Source organism: Cyclopterus lumpus, chromosome 4, assembly GCF_009769545.1.
Source record: "Cyclopterus lumpus isolate fCycLum1 chromosome 4, fCycLum1.pri, whole genome shotgun sequence".
Taxonomy (NCBI): Eukaryota; Metazoa; Chordata; class Actinopteri; order Perciformes; family Cyclopteridae; genus Cyclopterus; species Cyclopterus lumpus.
In genome coordinates, this window is record NC_046969.1 from 1,581,094 (window position 1) to 1,602,688 (window position 21,595).

The 21,595-nt window shown below is 43.5% G+C and overlaps 1 protein-coding gene across 2 annotated transcripts; it reads right to left on the reverse strand.

Annotated features, from left to right (window-relative positions):
- Nucleotides 1-2,971: 2,971 nt before the first annotated feature.
- Nucleotides 2,972-18,197, reverse strand: hdlbpa (high density lipoprotein binding protein a). 2 transcript variants are annotated; one of them, XM_034530505.1, is made up of 28 exons: nucleotides 18,105-18,197; nucleotides 15,913-15,984; nucleotides 13,533-13,644; nucleotides 13,279-13,445; nucleotides 11,744-11,959; nucleotides 11,447-11,653; nucleotides 11,118-11,333; nucleotides 10,813-11,019; nucleotides 10,611-10,718; nucleotides 10,414-10,518; nucleotides 10,137-10,215; nucleotides 9,485-9,624; nucleotides 9,298-9,402; nucleotides 9,100-9,213; nucleotides 8,925-9,011; nucleotides 8,697-8,828; nucleotides 8,039-8,257; nucleotides 7,608-7,829; nucleotides 7,302-7,520; nucleotides 7,062-7,200; nucleotides 6,788-6,939; nucleotides 6,594-6,698; nucleotides 6,369-6,503; nucleotides 5,670-5,813; nucleotides 5,309-5,488; nucleotides 4,795-4,911; nucleotides 4,522-4,662; nucleotides 2,972-4,408 (listed from the first exon to the last, which is right to left on the reverse strand). In XM_034530505.1, exons 3-28 carry the CDS (start codon nucleotides 13,603-13,605, stop codon nucleotides 4,319-4,321), a joined length of 3,819 nt encoding a protein of 1,272 aa, XP_034386396.1. In that variant the 5' UTR covers nucleotides 13,606-13,644; nucleotides 15,913-15,984; nucleotides 18,105-18,197; the 3' UTR covers nucleotides 2,972-4,318. The 2 variants fall into 2 exon arrangements, with proteins under 2 accessions (XP_034386396.1, XP_034386395.1); XM_034530504.1 differs by having other exon boundaries at nucleotides 6,788-6,942.
- Between the last annotated feature and the right edge of the window lie 3,398 nt (nucleotides 18,198-21,595).

The window sequence follows — 21,595 nt, forward strand, 5'->3', positions numbered from 1 at the left end:
ATGTACATGTGTGTGTATGTATGTATGTACGTACATACGTGTATGTGTGTATGTATGTATTTATGTGTATGTGTGTATGTATCTATGTATGTACATGTGTATGTATGTATCTATGTATGTACATGTGTATGTATGTACATGTGTATGTATGTATGTATGTACATGGGTATGTATGTATGTACATGTGTATATATGTATGGATGTACATGTGTATGTATGTATGTATGTATGTATGTACATGTGTAAGTGTGTATGTATGTATGTACATGTGTGTGTATGTAAGTATGTACGTACATACGTGTATGTGTGTATGTATGTATGCATGTATGTGTATGTATGTATCTATGTATGTACATGTGCATGTATGTATGTATGTACATGTGTATGTATGTATGTATGTACATGTGTATGTATGTATGTACATGTGTGTATGTATGTACATACATACGTGTATGTGTGTATGTATGTATGTATGTATGTGTATGTATGTATCTATGTATGTACATGTGTATGTGTGTATGTATCTATGTATGTACATGTGTATGTATGTATGTACATGTGTATCTATGTATGTACATGTGTATGTATGTATCTATGTATGCACATGTGTATGTGTGTATGTATGTACATGTGTATGTGTGTACGTACATGCATATGTATGTATGTATGTACATGTGTATGTATGTATGTACGTGTGCGTGTGTGTATGTATGTGTATGTACTATGTGTGTGTATGTCTGTATGTGTGTATGTAGGTATTGGGTTGTATGCATGAATGTCTTTTATTTTTTATTTTCTGTAATAACACACCAATGCTTGATGTTCATTTTATTGTTATTATTTATTTGTTCTTCTCTTTCTTCTTTCATATTTCTTTTCAATGCTCTATGAATTAAGCTGCCTTGCCTTCCCAAAGTGCCTCTGGTGGTTCACTGGCAATTTGACTGATTAATTCCGATTATCAACAAGCCTGTGATGAAGCAATATTAGACCCTGAAGTGTAAAAACACAAACAGAAGTTTTACATTTGGCTCCATCTAGTGGCAGAGATGAGTCGAACATGGACACGCCCATCTCGTGGGAATTGGAAAGGTGGCGAAGAACAGGGAGAATATAGAAATATGAAAAAAAGGTTAAGAAATGGAAGCAATATTTATAACTGAATGCCAAATGTGAAGTCAACATCAAATATGCAAACAATAATTTCTTGTTGGCAGACTTGAATACAACATCATTTCTAAATGTAAATTGACACTTTAATATAATATAATATATAAAAATGAACACCATAAAACAGGTCGAAAATATCCACAAACATAAAACTAGCATTGTGTAGAAACAACGTATGAAGGGCAGCAGGTTGTCCATAACTCCATGAGACTCAGCGTGTTGGTGAGATAGATACGTATATTGTGAATATAAGTTAACATATTGTCTGCAGAAGAACAATATCGTCTTCTGTTTATTTATAGACAAATCTATTCCGCTTTTTTTAATATGTAATGTTTATCAGATGAACTCTATCCAGGTCTTAATTCAAAGTAAATGTAAATGTAGGTAGTATAAAAAAGTATCAATTGAAAGCCTTATCAGATACATGTTCTCCCTTAAAAGAAAGAAACAAGACTTATTGAGTTAATCATAACATGTGGGACTCTTGTACTGGGACTCTTGTACTGGGACTCGTTAATCATCACGAGTGAAGAACGAAGAGGTTCGTCATGAAACAGGTGAGTGCGTCCTGCTGCCGTGTCCGACATACAAGTGGGAGAATAATAACTATAATGTTCACTGAAGCTCAGATGTTTGTGTTCATCTGGTAAAGCTGATATTTTAAAAAAATGGTCTCCTTCCATTCATCGTATTATGATTTATCGATTTGCGCAATTGATCCTTGATTGAACATCCTGGACATCGCATGGTATTTATTATCAACAGTATTTAGTCATATTCATCATAAATATTCATTGTTTTCAGGCCAGAACTCCTCCTGTGTCTTGTTTTGTGCAAATGTGACAGAATGTGTCAACCAGTACCTATAAAGCTCAATAATGTACATATGACTCACAAGATTCAAGATTTATTTTTACATTAGACAAAACCAAGCTGACTGTTTCCGCCTGCTTCCAGTCATTATACTCTCTCAGCTATCCATCTCCTGGATGGAACTTGATAGACCTACTTAATTGACAAGGGTATACTATACATCTTCTCTAACTCTGCCAGATTGTAGCTGTTTTTTCCTGAGACATCCGTCATTGGCCGTCAACCAGCCAAACATCTCAGGAAGCTGCAGCACCACAGCAGACCATGAACACTCAGGAGCCGAGGAGCGTCCCAAAGTCACCTGTGCAGATGAAGCTGTCACCGTGTGCGTCCTCCGCACTACCTTAACTTGTTCTGTGAGGTCCATCCCTCAGCGATGTCTGGTTCACGTTACCAACTGAACCCACCGCATGCCGTGTGCCCAGGCAAATAACAGAGCAACAATAGCTCCGTGTCCAAAAAGATAACAGACCAAACAAATATCAGAACACAGAAAAATAGCCGATACAAACGGCCAATTAAATGGTTTCCAACTTTCTAGTCAAACAATTTTCCTGTTCAGACTAGCTGCGTTCCAAATCGTATACAATTATGAAAAAAAATAAATTGAGACGAGTCAGATAAATCTTCAGTATTTTGCATCCGTTTGAAAACCATTTTCTTTAAAAACAAGTCCAGTATTGACCCAACACAAGTGGAATGTTTTGACTGCAACTCGATAATAACAAAATTCAACACTGGCAGATATTATCTTCTAAAGCTTTGACTTTTTAATAGACGTTTAATTTCTCAGGTGGATTATGACTCGTCCTCCAGCCCTCCTTTTTCAAATTGATACTTTAATTCCTCAGCTTTGTCACAACTGGATTATAAAACAACGAATAACATGTCTCTTTATGGAAAATATCAGAAGGAAGCGCCAAAAGAGATTTTCAATTTTTATTGACTTTTTGGACAATTTCTTTTCCAGTGTCATCCGTAACCGTTCACTTCAATGGTATTTGCATAATCTTTCATTCAATGCTAGAAGGATAAAAACCAAGGTAGGCTGATGCAAGGTGTCCAATTAGCAGCTAGCAAGCTAACTCTGCACTCAGGCCAAATTAAAGTCATTACAATAACTGGGGGGGTTATGTTCCAAGAGCTTTCAAATGAACAAGCATACCGTTCCCAGTTGGCCATTAAAAAAGGCACCGAGACATCACCTCTACCTGGTTTGTATCTTTCCAACTGTAAGGCTGATAAAAAAAAAAAAAAAAGGGCCATTGCTATATTGAACAGAACAATCTGCATAGCAACTGGAAGACAAAGGGACTGGACACTGACCCACTACAGAGGATGAGTAACACAGGACACCACTAGACAGATAGTTGGCACGAGATGGTCTGCTCTTTTAGCTCACAAACACGGTCATAATTAGATTTGTGTATCGTGATTTACTTCTGCATGTTTTTTTAAAAAAAAAAGAAAAAAAAAAAAAAGTTTCATTCAACAGTTAGTGTGAGGTTTGATAGGTTGGAGCTCTAGGCCATAGTGTTGTAAGAAGTGTAGTTCGGGGCATGATTTCGAGCATCTGGCAGTTTGAATGGGCGCTGCGACGCCACCACCCCCCTGTAAGGTTTACCAAGTCGTAAGGCTACAAGGTACGTGCCACTACTCACAGAAGCACAGCTAACACGCAAACGGATAGATGCGACAAAGAGGACGACTGCAGTGTGCTTGAGAGCCAACGACGGACCAGTCTCACTCGGCTACATGAGTAAAGCAGGCGGTTCAGGGGGGTTACTGAAACAATTGGCCCCCTCCTCGGTCAGGCGTCACCAGCTGTGATTCAATCCCTTCACCCCAACCTGCGAAGGCAACTAAGAGAAGGGCAGCTAAAAAAATAAAATAAAAAAAACTCATATCTGGCCACCGCTGAATTTGGTATAACAGTTCAAACCACGATGAAATGTCAGGGCTAATCAACACGTACATGTCAGTCTCGTCTTTAGAGACGCAACCTTATTTTTCTTCATTTTTTTTGCGTTAAGAGCATTTACAAAAGCTCACAAGTCAATTACAGTATCTGAAAGCACTTTTAGACTGATGAATCTGCGAGGGCAGGGCGGGATAAGTACACAGAGAAGGATGACATTCTCAGAACTGAAGACTTGTAGGGTCAGCGGTCAGTCCGGGTCAATAGGGGGATAGGGTTAGGGGGGGCGGGGGGGCTGTGATAGAGGGGGAGATTGTGTCCGGTTTAGTTTGGGCCCATCTGTAGCAGCATGGCTTAGAAGCGCTTGGGTCCCCAGGGGGAAGACTTGGTTGCCACTGGGGCTCCAAAGCTGGGGAAGTCTTCAGAGCTGCTCATGTCTGGGGCCTGGAAGTACAAACACATTTATTGATTTTTAACACCAGGGATTAAGGGAGGAAGGTGTGACCGATTCCAATTTTAAACACGGTCAAGCAATAAACTTAGTTTGTTATGCTCACCTTCTCATTGCCAGTGGTCCAGGGAGCCTCCCTCACCACAAATCCTTTGGACGGGCCACGTTGTTCATCCATGCCGGCAGCGCTTCCCCCATGAGGCCTCGTGTAAGCCATCTTCGTCTCGTTCTCCACAGCATCTGCGATCTGGCAAAAGCGGCACAAACAGAATGCATCAGTGCTGAAGTGGGAAATGGCAAACATTACAGCCACTTCCTATAGCATCTGCTGTAAAAAAAAAAAAAGAACGATAAGTCATCATGGAAACTTAAAGCTTACATATTCCTCTTCCAGGTTCAGAAGGTGGTCGATGGCTTCATCCACAAGCTCGGGGCGACCTGTGACGGTCACAAGGTTCGGGTCTGCAGCTCCACTCTGGGGGAACCTGAGATCAACCTGGAAAAGATGGACACCAAGCCATCAAAGACTGGCTACTTTGAAGGGATACAACACAAGAGAAATACAATGTGGGGATAAGACCAAGAGGCAGGACCGAGTAGCATTTCTTTTTTCTAGAAGAAAACATACAAATCCAAAAAGGTATTCGATTTGTATGTTGTGGCTCAGTGGTTAGCAGGGTCGTAGTCAATCAGAGGATCGGCGGTTCAACCCCCATGTCGATGTGTCCTTGGACAAGACACTTTAGCCCAAATTGCTCCTGTAGCTGTATGAATGTTCGTTTCGGCTGACGGGCAGGTGTCACCTTAGCCCCTCCCATCAGTGTGTGAATGATGTCATGTCGTGTGAGCGCTCTACAAGTACAGGTCCATTTCCTGTCCTCTCAGCAGCTCACCTTAAACTCGTCCATGATCTTGCGGATGCCCTTGCCGCGGGCTCCAATGATGCGGGCGTGGACCCGGCTGTCCAGGGTGATGTCCTCGGAGATCATCTCCTCGAGCTCGTCCACTAAAGCCTGGATGGCGTCTCGCGCTGCTATGGCTTTGTGCTCATACCCTGTAATAGTAATCTGATCCTGGGGAGGAAAACAGCAGCACATTGACTGTTCTGCAAACATAAACACAATGACAGAAGGTGCAACGATATGAACCGGTCATTTAGCGCCACCTGCTGTGTGGATGGAGTACGTTCACCTTTTACCACCATTCTTCTTCTTCTTTTAATTGGCAATTCAAAAGACATTTTTAAAAGGTTACCTGGTTTTCATCATTCTTCTCTGGGAACTGGATGTTAACGTCGTGCTCAGTGCGGATGGTTGTTATGATGGCGCCCTTGCGGCCGATGATTTTGGGGTGATATTTGGGGTCCACAGTGATGGTCAGCTTGAAGCTCCTGAGAGCCTGTGGAGAGGTTGGCGTCAACAACACTGGCTTAGACTCAGTTCTACTGCTGCTGGTTAATCATTAAGCTCTTTCCTCACTCAGCTTGGCCATTACAATCTAAGTGCTCCATGTTTGTGGATCATCTATTCTAGATTCTGCAGAAGTTAGTTTTTAAAAATTCCTGTCAACAATTCTAAATGTTAACCATTTACTTTGTTATTGTCATCTGTGATGGTTATTTGCATAAAAACTAATAAATAAATATTTGCTTTGAACATTTACACCTTCATACTGCTGTGAACACAACTGCATTTATTAAAGTTTCTTGCATAAAACTCAATTTCACAAGATCATAGTTGAACACATCATGATAGTTATAATCAACAAATACTAATTTCTCCTGAAAAGAGTGTGAACGAATGATGATAACCTCTGCTAGTGTTAGCTCTTAGCTCCAATAGCGTCAGTATGGGAATGAATTAAAAATATAACAAGTGTCTGGTAAAGTTCCATCTCTACATACCTGAATATTCTGAAAACACTGAATACATCCATGCTCTCCACAGTACTAACCCGATCCTCCTGGTCGGCCTGCAGCTCTTTGACGCGCTCCAAGAGGCCCTCTTTGGCGCGGTCGAGGTGATTGGCCAAGCCGGTGATGGAGATCTTGTCAGACTGCTGCTCAGGAGCAGGCACTTGAATATTAACCTGGAGGAAGACGGCAAGGTTACTCAGAGTTTGACGCTACATTTAATTAAAACATTGTGCATCCTTGGGTCAACAGTCTGTAACACACACCTCAAATTCATCCATCATCTTGCGAATTCCACTTCCTTTCTGTCCGATGATGTAGCGATGAAGATCAAAAGGCACTTCCACCTCAATAGTGACAGGAACCAAGGCCTAAGGAAAGGAGACAGTATCATTTCTGCAAATAGTTCCTTTGCTCCTCTACTACTACTACTACTAATAATAATAATATGGACCCCAACCTTCAGTGCTTCCACGGCAGCCTCGCACCGCTCTTTGCGGCCAGAAATCACGATCACGTCACACTTTTTGGGCGCGTTTGGATCGACGGGCTCCTTCACGTCTCCCGCGTCGGCCTCGCCGTTCTCCTGAATGAGGGCCTCCGCAGGAGGTGCTGCTAAAACATTACACAACATTACACAAATTTAAAAATTTAAAAAAGAGCGACTTGATTAGACAAAGTTTAATGAGAACATTTCTAATTTAGGGACTTCTACACGCAGATGACGCGTTTACCTTGCGGGTCCTCGCGCTCTGGGAACTTGATCTGCACATTGTGATCTCTAGTGATCTGCTGGATCCGTGAGCCCTTGGGACCCATGATAGAACGGTGGAACTTCTGAGTGATCACACACTCAATGATCACTTGAGCGTCCTGGAACAGACGTTCAAATAGGAGTGGGGAAAAAAAGACATTAATAACATTTCAAACACAAGGGGGAGGGGGGCTAGACCATCTAGGCTGCACCTACTCACCAAGTCCTCAACGATCTCCAGCATGCGCTTTTTGGCTGCTTCCACACATTCTTTGGCTCCTTTCAGGGTGACCTTGTCGCTCTGAGTGCCTGTGCGAGGGAAGCTCACCATCACGCCACCGTACTCGTCGGCAAGGTCCCTGAGGACTTGGCCGCGGCGAGCCACAAAGTAGCGGTGGTGCTTTGGATCAACGATCATATTGTCCTCGACGACGTTGTCCTGAAACCAAAGAGCCAAGGAATATTAAAATCGGAAGCCTAAGTCTGTCCTCGTCGTGCCACGTTCAAATAGAATTTGGCGCCTCACCAAACTCTTGATGAGTTCCTCCAGCTCCTTCTGGGCGTCGCGCACAGCTTCTTCAGTGCCAACCACGGTGATGAGCTCCTGGTCCTTGTCCTCCGCGGTGGGGAAGATGATCCTGGCCCCGGTGCTGTCGCGGACCTTGCGTATGTTCCCGCCCCCTTTCCCGATGAGGAACTTGTGGTATTCCGGCTTCGCACGCAGCTCCGCAGTCTGGCTCTTTGTTTGCTGAAGTAAAGATATTAAAAACAGAAATTATTTCTAGAACAAGTCAACTCTAATTATACATTTAAAAAAAAAAAATCAGCACAAAAGACGCTTTTATAAACTTTAAAGTTAGAACACATGGAAAGATCCATCATGCCCGCCCTCTGCGCTCCGACGGCTGCCAGTTTACCGACGTCAGCTGACGTTCAACCAGTCACACTTCTACAAACCTTCTCCTCTGCCAGGGCGAGCAGTTGCTGCTTGGCCTTCTCCACCTCCTCCGCGGGGCCTCGGATGGTGACCTTATCGATCCCCGAGCCCTCAGTGGGGAAGTGGATGTGCACGCCGCCACACTCCTCCATGATGGAGCGCACGAAGCGGCCCTTCGACCCGATCAGGGAGTTGTGCAGCTTGGAGGGAATGGACACCTCTATCTCTGTGATGTTCGCCTGAGCGCAGAAAGATGCTAGTTAGTATTTGTACCAGTGCTGCGCGGCGTACAGACACTAGCAAGGTATCGCAATACTCTGCCCTACCCTGTAAAAACATCCATCCACCAAAGAGTATCGGTTTAAGTATCGTTTTACCGGTTTTCTCTGTAATGTGAAACGGACGCTAAGAGAAAGCCGTCCGCGTCAAACATTTTCTACAGTTACTCCCGATTTCTGAAGCTTTTCCCTCATCAACTTCTCACAGAACGTCTTACGAGTTGGTTTTGGAAACCTCTGCCTGAAATGTTACTCATACACTGGTATTCTTTTACAAAATATATATTTTATTTTATCTAGTTGACATCAGATTACGGCATATAATATTTCTTATTAATATATGTAATAGATAGACATCTCAATGTATTAATTACATACACACACGCATTCATAAGCTTACCAGCTCCTTCTGAATAGCCAGGATGCGACTCCGTGCGACCTCACAGTTTGCCTTCTTGCCCGTGATGACGATCATCTCAGAGTTGCTGTTCTCAGCAGGCAGGTCAATTTTTGTGCTGGTTTCCTCCCGAATCTAGAAAAGGGAAGGGAAACGTTTGTTTCGGTCAAACACGGGACACCCCGAAGACCTCGTTGAAGTACACAAATTCCCTTTTTAAATATACAGCACCTTCTTGATATTTGATCCTCCTTTTCCAATGATGTTTCTGTGGAACTGCTTGAAGATGGGGACTGAGAGACAGAAGCCGTTCTCCACCTGGCAACGGGAATCCCTGACAGTTAACATTCATGGATGCCAAAATAGACCCGCTTTAAAAACAATACCCAGAGAACACATGACTTACCATTTCAGCCACTATCTTCTGCATGAACTTTGCACATTTTTCAACCTCATTCCGTGGACCCCTAAGTTGAACAATGTCACTTTTCTGTGCTGGGTCGGGGAAATTGATGATGACCTGGAAAAAATGCGATCATGGAGTTATGAGGGTACATTTAACGGGTTCAGTACAGACAAACCACCACCGACGTTGCCGACTCACCTCTGGGAATTTGTCCCGCACTTCTTTTATCTTCTCCCCCTTTTGGCCAATGATGGCTCGATGAAAACGTTGTTCAATGATCAGGTCCTTTGTACGCTCGTTCTCCTGAGAGAGAGCGAGAGAGCGGATTTAGCGACGGCACACCGGGATCCAATGTGCAGCATCTCGCGGCGAAGTTGGTGCTCACCATGCGCGTCGTAAGCTCCAGCAGCTCCTTCTTGGCCTCCTGCACACCCTGGGGATCCCCCTCGATACGGATCACGGTGCTCTTCTCGTTGTCAGGGGGGATGCGGACAGTCACCTTGTGCAGCTCTTTGATGCGGTTGACTATAAATAAAAGAGAGAGAAGGACGCCGATCCAGATGTGATTGCACTTTGCAAAATGATGCAAGTCATGATCACAGCAAACTAATCTGAGCTCTAACTGGTGTCTTTGGAAAAGTATTCTTTATTAATACGTTTGACTACTTATTAGCACTTTGTTTTGTTTTTTTAAATACAGTTTGCATGCCGTTTAAAAAAGAAGCAGAACTTGTTTTATGTATAATTTAATATGCAGTAATTTATTATTGACAGACATGCATGACTTCATAGTCACCGGATGGTGGCTTTTATTTTGAAGTCAGTTCTTACACATCGACTGTAATGCAAAGTTTAAACGTGGTTTAGTGCAAAAAAAAAGTTAGAAACGAGTTGTAAAAAATAAAAAAAAGTTTTATAGACAAAGGCAACCCTAACCCAACAATGTGTAGTTGACTACATCCTTCGTTGAACCAGCTACAATACACAGAGTGCTAGATATCGACACGCCCACTTCAATACACCAGCACAGTACTTACTGTTAACGCCTCCTTTTCCGATCAGGTGTCTGTGGAATTTAGGATCCACGCTGATCTCGGTGAAGTCCATACGGTTCACCTTTAAGGTGAAAGTAGACAAAAGCATGAACGTCATTGGAATATCTCAACTGTAGCTTGCAAGTGTCTTCGACGGTGCTTTATTCTGCACAAAGCCACTCTTTACTTTGTAGCACATGAAAAGACATGAAAAGAAGCCTTTTGATTGTCAATCAGGCTTTGAGTCTAGATGGAGGTCTATAGTGGACCAGGTACTCACCAGATCGGTCACAATGATTTCAATCTGGCCCTGCACCATCTGCACGTCTTTGGTGGGACCCTCCAGGGTGATCTTATCTTCTCCCTCGGTGAACTCGATGTGCACCTGAATGCAAAATACATGATAGAAAGAAGTCGCAATTTAGAAGAAGAAAAATAAAAAGAGTATTTTAAAAACTAAATCATTATTCAACAGACCTTGGGCATTTGTTGGGTAATCTTGGCCAAGTTCTGCCCCTTCTTGCCAATAATGAAACGATGAAGCCAAGAGGGAGCGGAGACCGAGGAAATAGTGTAGCTGTTTGCCTGCGAGAAGAAACATGCACTTAAGTTACTTCTTTTTTCTTTCTTAAACAATAACCCACGTCAAAGGTTTAGAGTGTCTCCAAAGGTTCCACACCTTGGCGTAAACTTCAGTGAGGGCCTGACCCAGACGGTCTGGCTCCCCGCGAAGGATGACGGTTTCTGAGCTGCTGTCAGACGGTGGGATCTCGACTGAGACGCCAGTTTTCTCCAGGATCTCTTGCAGGGTGTTTCCCTTGGGGCCGATCACATACTTGTGCTGAGACTTCTTCACCTCCACTGCAATGGTGGTGGTGCTCTTCTTCTGCGATGCAAAAAAAGAAGAGGGGGTTAGTGGAGCAGGGAATTGGTGCGATCTGTCACTGTTCGCTTTCCTCGCAATGGTTTGGATTTCAACATTACCTTTTCTTCATAAACCTTCTTGATCAGTGTCACAGCGAGGGCCACCTGCTCCTTTTCCCCGGTGATGACAATCTCCGTCTTGTTCACACTCGGAGGGGGGACATTGATGCGGGCACCGGTCTCCTGCATCATCTCTCCCACCAGCTTGTTGAAGGCGCCGGTGAGGAACGGGTGGTACACCTTGTCAATGTTCACCCTCTCCACAGCACGCTTGTCCTACAAGACCAGGATGGGGGGACAAGAACAAAAAAAACACAATACATCTGAATGCTGCGATATGAGGGACATACGTTAACGGAGTACGGTGACCGTCTCAGGAGACGCATTACCTGCTCAGCAGAGATCAACAGGATCTCATGCTTGGCCTTCTCCAGGCCCTCCTTGGTACCAGAGATCTTGATCTGGTTACTGGTGTCGTCGGGTCGTGGGATCTGGATTTTGGTGGCAGTCTTGAGCTCCAGCTCCTGAAGCTTCTCCCCGTTTTTGCCGATGACAAAGCGATGATGCTCCTTGGGGATGGCGACAGTAGCCGAGGCCTGCGGAGGTTAAAGTAGACAGTTGGCACCGTTGTACGCCGCCATTAATACTGCACACGGTTACCACGGACGAAAGACGGATCTCCTGACCTGAGTCTGCAGTCGGGACACAATCTCCTTGCGGGCCTTCATTACGGCATCCAACTTTCCAGAAACCATGATGGAGAGACCCTGATCTTTTGCCAAGGAGAGTTCCAGGTGGGCTCCGGTCTTGTGCATGATGTCCACGCAGACCTTCGCTTGGTCTCCTTCCCCAAACTGGTTGAGGTCCTTGTACTTGCGCTCCTCTAGTGGCACATGGAACACCTGGTTGTGGGAAAAGAAAAACGCCAATTTGGTGTGATGAACAATTGTTTCAGCAGAATAAATTGCTTTGATAAATTTAAAAATAAATAGGAGACAAAAACACAGCTTGAACCCTTAACTGCTAAAGGGAGGGCTTTATCTTGATGCAACATACACACAAATTGTGGGGTGTAAGCATGAGTGACTGGGTTCTATAAACTAACTCACAGCTCTTTATTCAAGTCTCAATGTCCCAGTGGGACCTTTCCAGATATTTCTCCCAGCCTTTGATCGAAGCCAAGCCTAACCAAAACTAAAGGGAGGCAATAAAAAAAAGAAATAAGAGATATAGATAGATCTCTATAAAACCGCTAATAGCAAAGAATCTCCTGGTCGTTCCCAATCTTTTGATTAACTTAAAACACTCAGTCTATCTTACTTCCAAAGAGTGATTTCCTTTTTAGTTTTGGAGGCCTGAAAAAGTATCCCAGATTTGATCAAGAATTAAAAAGTTGAAACGGAGGCGTCATAGAAAAATGGATTTAGACCTTTTACCATCCGGACTCGGAACCACTGGAGTATGGTAGAGGCACCAGTAACATGTTTGTGTATTGTATGCTATACATTCCTTAACCCTAATGTTTAGTTAAGAGGCCTTTTTACAGCAGATATTTAGGCATGGCAGTGATTTATAACATTAACCACCACTGCATGGCATTCCGTTCCAGGGCCCTGTTGTTATGCTTACTGTCAGGGCATACTGCTTATAGCTGTAGTTCATGTTGTTATTATTGCACTTGTGTTTTTCATGACATTTAAGTCAAAATGTCTGCATCGGAAATGGATTATTTGGCTAAAAGGTTGGAAAATGTATCATTTTTCACTTGTACTTTGTCATTTTAATGCACTCAACCCTTTTCTCTCTGGACTATGAGGGGCATATACAGACTGGGCAGTTCAACCTTCAACTTGGGGGTTGCTGGTGGTCACAGGGTGTTCAACTAAAAAACACATGCTTTTATCCCACTGCATTTCATCCAGTGCATCAGTAAATACTATGCAGGAGGAAATGTCGCAGGGGAGTAAAATTAAGATTAAGAGCATCAGTCTCCACAGTAAATCACATGTCGAGTGTTGGATGGTTACATTTCCTTTGGAACGTAATTGCCGTGAAACAAATCAGAATATAACCATTTATCTCTTTCACAACAAAAAACATTGTTTGGGAGAGTTCTCCCTGATCCGATGTAAAGTCCCGGGATAGAGGTGTGTACGAGTACAGATTGTAAAGCCCTCTGAGGCAGATTCATTTGTACGCAACTTCAGAGCAAACGTTCTACCTGGGTGATGACAGAAGACTTGAGAGGACGGATCTTAGATGTCCAGGCGTTGGTAGTTTCCTGGGTCCCCTCAGGTGAGGCCGCCTTCTCGGGCAGAGGCGGGAAGGCGTCCTTGTAGGTAGGGAGAGCATCCTCTTCCTCTCCAGCACTGGGTCCTGCCCCAGCAGCTGAACACAGACACATAAATGAATAAAACACATGAATCCACTTACAGCTTTTCGTTTGCATTTTACAACTCAAGGGCAAACACTCACCACCCTTCTCTGGTCGGAGCCCACTGCGGTGCTCATTGAAGCTTTCCTGCGTAAGTACAGCGACTGAGCTCATGATCAAAATCCCACGTTTACACAGAGTCCGAGTGTGCCACTGGAAGGAAAGGAAGCATTACTATTAAAAAGGGTTTTTGCAACAGGAAGTGCATAATATGTAAACAGCTATTTTCTAAATCAGCTTCCCACTATGAGTGATGGGGGTATTGTTGAACACAAGTATATTACTCAAACGTTGCTGCTCTGCCCAAAGGAGGTTGTTCTTCTGAAATTTGACATTGATTGTTGATTATTTATTTGAAAATATGTAGAGTGCTCAAAAACAAAAACATGTTTTCAGGAGCTTTAACAAGATTTTGAGAACTTAATTATTGCACAGTATGATGTTTTTTTCCAACCCTTTTCTTAGTGCAAGCTTGTTATATAAATGGAAAATAGAAATTCCACAGGGTTATGAATGTTTGGCGTCAGCCCAACTAACCTACACAGCAACTTGCTTCACATCCAAGGAATCGAGTAACACTCATCATTGCTCTCATTTGCATCGTGTTCTTGTAAATCTGGGACACATTAACACGTTGGAAACGTTTCGTGCTGGTTTTGCACATCAGCAATAATGGCGACAGAAGTATGACTGGCTCCTTATTTAATTGAGTTTGGCATTCACTTAGTCGTCATGAAAACTAGGTAAGAAAAGAACTAAGTGTCAAATGCACATGTAGCATGTTATACAAGCTTATCAGAGGCGGACTTTGGGATTTTCGCTATTATCTAATCTGCCCTTATCAAAAGAAAACATGCCTTTCACAGAATACCCACACTTCTTGTGTTAAAAGTATGCCGAGACTGATTGGAAGTAAATAGACAATGCCTGAGCACCACAAAAGAAAACACTGGTGTGGGCAGGGCCACAGCGACAGAACATTGCGTCTCCCTGCACGAAACCTGTCCGTCCAGTGCTTTTCTAAGTGTAGCCTAGTGAGTAGGCTCCGGGGTTAAGAGGATCTTTCCCCCCACTGACCCCTGTGTGTTGGATAGGATTAAAGCAACAACAACAAAATCCCGACAGGAAACTACGATGTCCTGTCGGGGGCTTTTGAAGACCACTCTATCCGACAGCTATTATGATTTCTGACTTTTATAAAAGCTGGAAGTGTTTACCAAGTTCTGTGAACAGATATTTGTGCTCAGTCCTCCGGCTACACCTTGATTCCACTTCAGCTGTCAATGATAAAAACAGACTGTATCATCGAGAGTCACTGCTCTGTTTTTCTGGCTGGCAAATAAAAGGTAAATCGTGGCCAACCAAGAGCAGACGTTTGTGAATAGTTGGAGGGTGGATTTTTGCCCCCAAGCACACCTAAAATTCATCTTAAGGCACGGAGAGACTCCCAGATGTCACAGATAACTTGTTGATATTAAAGTGGGTTTTTTTTCTCTCCATAGAGCTAAAGTAAAATCACTTGCAACCTCAACATAGTAGTCGTCAGTTCAGCAGGCAGTTTCCCCCACCTACACATTTCAGACCACCCTTTTAGTGGCCTCTTCCTTGTCAGGCTTCATAAACTTAAGGCTGCTCTCTACCCAGCACTCATTCCAGTTTGCAAACCCCATTGCCAAGTAAAGTGTGCGAATATCCTTCATATAAACATCAAAGCAAACATTCTGTACGGATTTCGTTATTGAGCGAGCGCAGGAACAACTTTGTAGCGGTAATTTCCTTTTGGAGGGAGCTCGTCCTCCGCCTGGATGCCATTTTTGTGGCTTGTGACGGGGGACAGCAAAGCCACGCCAATGCTAAACAGACTCAAATTACTTAACAGGTTAAAGCATATTTAAACTCCGAGTGTACGGTTCAAACACACTTTATAGAGAATGGTAGATGTTCAATGTGATGGCTGAGGATTAGTCCACGTCTTCTTCCTCCAGAATAGGCCAGGAGTATTTAAAAAGTGAACATAAAACAATGTCCTTTGCGGTCGGCTTTAAATTGAATTAATACTCTGGGACTAAATTAGTTTAGCTTTTTTCACATCATGGCTACGTTTCTCAGCTTGCTTTGGAGAGCCAGCGTCCCCTGTCGGCTAAGATTCATATATCCTAACAAGTAAAGTGCAAGGCTCTGAGGAGTACTCTGATTTCCATGCATGTGGGATAAACTTGTGCCAAGTGTCAGTGAGAAAACGCTGTACGGACAAAGTTCTGAAGCTTTTCTACTCCACAATCCTAATTATACGTCATCACTACGGGACCATTTTCAAGCTGTGGTTGGAGTGGGCCGGATCCCATTTAGGGTAAACAAAACGGTTACGCTGCGGATTGCATCAGTGACAGCAATTCACAATGCATAGTTGTAACAACTTACCAGCTAAATGGTCAGTTACCAGATAATCCGTCCTGTAAAGATGCAGTTTCCCGTCAGCCTGCCAGCTTTTGCCTAAAGACCAGAAAGAAAAAAAGGGATCAGCTGTATTGAAATAACCAGGATGGCATCTTAGTTTCAAAGACGGAGAAAAAAAATATATATTTCAGGTGTTGAATGATTTCAGATTGAAACCTAGGCACAGACCGGCTAATACAGGGTTATTATGGGTGATCAAAAAAAAGAATATTGTATTCTCAAAAATATCTGTATGATCAAGTTGAATTATTGCTAATGTGGGCATCATGTCCCATTAACTATAAATGGTTAATCACTTACCAATAGCAGATAACAGTTATTATTAGTTACACAGCAAACACTCATGAAATGGAAATCAAATACAATGTCTGCATCACTCAAGAGTGTTACAGTAACTTGTATATATTGTTTTAAAGTAGTGATTCTAGTAAAACAAGAAGAAAAAAAGACCACCAAAACACTCCCACCTCAGACAACTGAAACCATCCAGAAATTAAAAAAGCATTGAGATAAAGTTGATGCCAAGAGAGGCATTGCTGAACTCCAGTAAGGAATCGCTGCCATTGGCGTCCACGAGCATCTGGACCCTGAGTGGACCCCGTCCTCTGGACAGGAGGGCAGACCTGGCATCTTTATTACTGCTGTTGGCGAAACGGGCCGCTGCTCTCCCCTCGCCTCAGAACCACAGTGAATGGGTTCCACGTCAAAAGGGTGTGATTAACAACGGCCGTGTCGTCATTTAGACATGGCGTGAGCCAGTCAAAACATTTGAATTTATTCTGCTAGCTTGCCACAGCAACTTTCCTCAGGCCAAAGGTGCGCACAGGCTGCAGTGTATGTTCGGGGGAACAGGCCCTTCTGGAGCCCACTTCGCACTTATAACGTCGGCGTAACGTTAACTGACCCACTCGTACCATTGGAACGGGATAGTGCGTGGCCTAGTCGTGTTAGCACGGCCAACAGAACATGGCCTGTTCCCTGAACAGAACGCGATGGACATTTCTACAGCAGCAGCCGTCAGTAAACAGAGACGGGAACTCCATGGTTTAAAATGACACGTGTGAATTACAACAAAGTGATTCCAGGGGGTTTGGGAGAGTTTTTTTGTCTTAATGTCATGGACGCGTTTTAATTGGCGACTAATACCTCCGTTAGTCAGAAGCTCCAACAGCCATTAAAGCCCAACCACACAGAGCGGTCAGCCGACGTAGCTTTAGGAAAGACATCGGCACGTTACCTAAACCCGGCGAGGTCGTTGGACGTGCTGCTCAAGTTAACGCTGACGTGCACATCTTGCGGCTAGTCGCGTTCACGTTAGCTGCAGGCATGGCAACCCTCGAGCCCATATGATGTTATACACAAATCCCAGATTAAGGCTCTTAGCAGCTGGTTCGTGGGACTGCTGGCTAACACAATAGCAGGTTAACCCGGCGGCTGACGGTTGCCAACGACACGCTACGGTCCGTGCTAGCCGCCGTTATGTTGGCTAGCGTAAAGCAACTGTGCATTTTTTTTTTAAACCAAAAACGGGAGACAAACTAACGTGAAGTCAATAGGCAGGGACGCGATATAAAGCCGGGTGTTCAGCAGATGTGCGAGCCCCTCTGTACAAGCGGCGGAATCTCCGTGGCGTGGATTGCGAGCTCCAAACCCCCGAGCTAACGCCAGCTAGCAAACTTGCTAAAAACTTTGCCTGTGGTGTGACACGTAGCTCCTCGGCTACATGTAGCAGCTCAAACAGCCCCACAACTTCAAGCTGTACCGCAGCCAGCTAATGACATTAAGCTAACAGCGGATTGGCCATTTAAGCCCCGTAATAACTGGGTCGTGTTCATACACAGGGACTGTGTCTTTATACGTGTATATTTATATACACACACACACGGTAGCCGGCGCTAACGCGGTCGTAAAAAGTACAAGTTGAAGTGTAGCGTTAGCTCGCGAGCTCACGTTAGCTTTAGTTCTCCTAGCTCGCTAAGTCCACGTAGGCATACAGCTGAGCAGGAGAAGCGACACGGAGTCAGGCCAGAACACACTGCAACGTTCACCAACCGGCTGCCTTCCCAACAAGTAGCACCCGGACATGCACACTACGGGTCGGAGCCGTGCGCAGCGACGATACGGCGATATTGAGCAGAAAGCAGTGGAGTACTTACTTCTTTTATGTTCTCGTCTGCCCTGAAGATGCAGGAGCTGAGATGAAATTCCACTGGCGAGAAGGTGGGATTGAAGGCTGACGGATATATACCAGTGCCGCCCACCAATCATATCCTCCAACGTCACGTCAAAGAGTCCGATTACACATAATTTATTTTCATATCCAAGAAGTACAGACTCTTGTACAACTTGTTTACATGGCGTCGTGAGATGAGCGTAACATTAAAATGTGGTTAACGTCGTATCCGCTGGTTAACCCTGGGCTGAATCCCGGGTGGATTAATATCGCGTCTAGAGGACAGTATGCACACAAATCAGACGAGATGAGGTGGCAACGTCTGTCTTTATTCATTATTACCTACACGTTTCAATATTGGATAATTCCTCAATGTCTTTTCCGACTTTAGTGAGATCAGATGAAGGATGAGTCCGTGCCGATCCTCCTCCACCGCTGTCCACTGTTAAGGCTGAAGGCAGGCTCCAAATGTGTTGCTGTTAATTGTGAGAGAGCAACACACTCATGCCCAACACTCAGTTATCTCCGAGGACAACACGAGGAGGTGCAGAAACACTTCCTCTAATACAAGGTCTCAGAGGCTGCATTAGCAGGTCCTCACCATTCCTCAGCTAGTTCTTTATGGATGCTCCATGCTCAAAGTAACACACAGTTACTGTGGACAGTTTACAGCTGAACACACAAATACAAATAAATGCACCTTGTGATTGAGCATGGATGGATTAGTGAGTGAACATACGGGGCAAAGGCTCAAGGGTCCCAAGGAGTCAAGGGCCCCCTTGGCCTTCTAAGACAAAATGTGACTCAAACAGACACCAGCCAGATAGAGACTCAAAACGGCCACAAAGAGACACACAACGAGTGCAAAGAGATACAAAACGACCACAAAGAGACACAGCAATAACAGAGAGACACAAAACAGATACACAGAATGTCCACAAGGAGACACAAAACCACTACAAAGAGACTTAAATTGACCACAACAAGACACAAACTAACTACAAAGAGACGCAAACCAATACATAAAGAACAACTAAGTCTGCGTGTCTTGCTCATACAGTATGGAGAGGTGCCCAGTGGCCCAATGCCTCATAATCCGACCGTGATCGAGTCAATTCATTCTGATCCGAAATCTCCCCAGGAAACTATCTTCATCATCCTGACCAACAAACTCTCAAAAATGCTAGAAAAGTAAGAGAAAAAAATCCAGTTGTTTTCCTCGCGCAGAAGGAAATCCTTCAGAAATGTTTTCATCAGGATGCAAATATGAAGTTGGATCCCCAAACACAAAGAAGAGATAGTTAAGCAGTAATATGTGTCACATAACATGAGACTGTAACTACACATCTCCTAAGTGGAGATGTTCATACACAAACATTCTTTAGGCTAGTGCAAATTCCAAATGTTATCTAAAATTTCCAACTCAGCTTAAGTGAAGTTAAATCAATTTCAGGAAATTCTTTTTCAGGAGCCTCGCGCACATTTTCACTGAGTGCATTTCTTCCTGGTCATTTAGATGCACTGCATGGCCTTTGCTCAGTTTGACAGCTGATGAAAAAATGTAATAAGGGCCTTGAGATTGTAATGATATGTTGTCCTTACAGCTCACATTCAAACATATTGTGCGAGAAGATTTACAGATTTGTTACAATTTTCTGAATAAAAGTTGACTGATTTAGCCTTCCTCTAAATCTGCCATTTCTACAATGACGACTGTGACGTATTAGAAAGCAGCAACTTATTTTCATTATTTATGATTTTATTTTTGGAGGCATCGGTACAGTGAAACCGGAGAGGGGATACACAGAGGGTGAACAACATTCCACAATAACAATCTTCAAAAAATACTAAAGCACACCATGACCACTTTGTGAGTAAAACAGTTTTAGAGAGGCTCAGTGCACATTAAAATATAATGGATATAGTAGCACCATAGTCTGCAAAACGTTATATTGACGCCTCTCTGAAAAAAAACATTTAAACAAGTGTTTATAACAAGACTGCTGTACTGGTGCGCATCACAGTGCCCATGTGTTGCTGTTCTTGCATTCACCCTAAAACTAGCATCAATATCATGACGGAAACACACACCAAACCTACCAATTCCATCACACCAGGGCCCTGTGAGGAGGGCCAGTGCTCTTTGTAAACAAAGCCTGCTGATCAAATCAGTCCAGACTCAATGATTGGATACCATCTGTATCTTTCTCCTGAATGATCAACAGCAGAACATAAAGAATGAGAACAACATCAGCAAAGTGCAAAGAGGAAAACAGCGGACGGAAGCAACAACGTGCTGACAGAACGACAGCATTCGTAACCACAGATCAGGCGAAGACAAAAAGTCCACGACAGAGGACTCAGTTTTGACAAGCGCATCATGTGATCATCGATCAACATGGCCGAAAAGGATGAGCGCTTTGTTTGCAGAAATTAGGCAGATAAGGAGCCCCGTGATGGACCAATGACCTTGCTGATGCTCTGCTTTCATCTGACTGCATGCTGGGATAGATTGCACTCCTTGGCCCTGAAAAACAAATTGTCAGGTGAAAACAATGTATTCTGAGATAATATGATGAATCATATTATCATGGACAATAGCACCCCTCTCCTGCAGATTACAATGCATATTTCTCCATGTTTTCTCAATAAATCCCCTTTTTCAACTGTAACCCAGAAACCCTTTAATTTACCGTACAGGCCAAATCAACACTTGAGATCCTATATTAAGTAAGAATTACAAAAAGCAATTTCCCTTTACTTTGCATGTAATAAATGATTTATTTTGTCCATGTCATGCCCATAACATCACCAACCCTTATAGGTTTATAAGACACCACAAATACAGGTTACTTCACAGCTTGGTCTTGAACATAATATTCTGCCTTCTCTCTCAGGCCTGGCAAATAAAATATACTGGAGAAAAAAAGAGGTTTCTTGTCTGAAGCACAACTCATCCAGCCAAAAGAAATCAACAGAAATGGAAATCATTTTTCTCAAGTGTACACCCCTTATGTTCTCGTAGATGGGACAGTAGAACATAAAGTGCACCTCATTCTCAATTTCACCTCGTATACAATAGTCATTGACTATACAACTATTAAGATATGTGTACAAAACAAATATATATATATATTTAAGTGCAAACATACTGTATATATTCCGTTATGGAATACTGCAGATTGTAAGTACATTGTAACGTTGTTCTCTATTTCAGAGAAGACAGCAGGGGGCGCTCCATCACAGGGCCAGAAGGGACTTTTATTTTCTGATCGTGATAAAGTTCAATCTGACTCTTATCCAACAAAAAACAACGGACCGAAGTGCAAATATATGCATCACATTCCCCGTGATTGGTGTAATCAAGCTCTGACGCGTTGAGGAGCGACACGGGCTCGTGACGCACGCACGCGCTGTTGCCGCGTGTGCTCAGCTTAAATGTGTACATTCTTTAGTGATTTTGGAAGAGAAAAA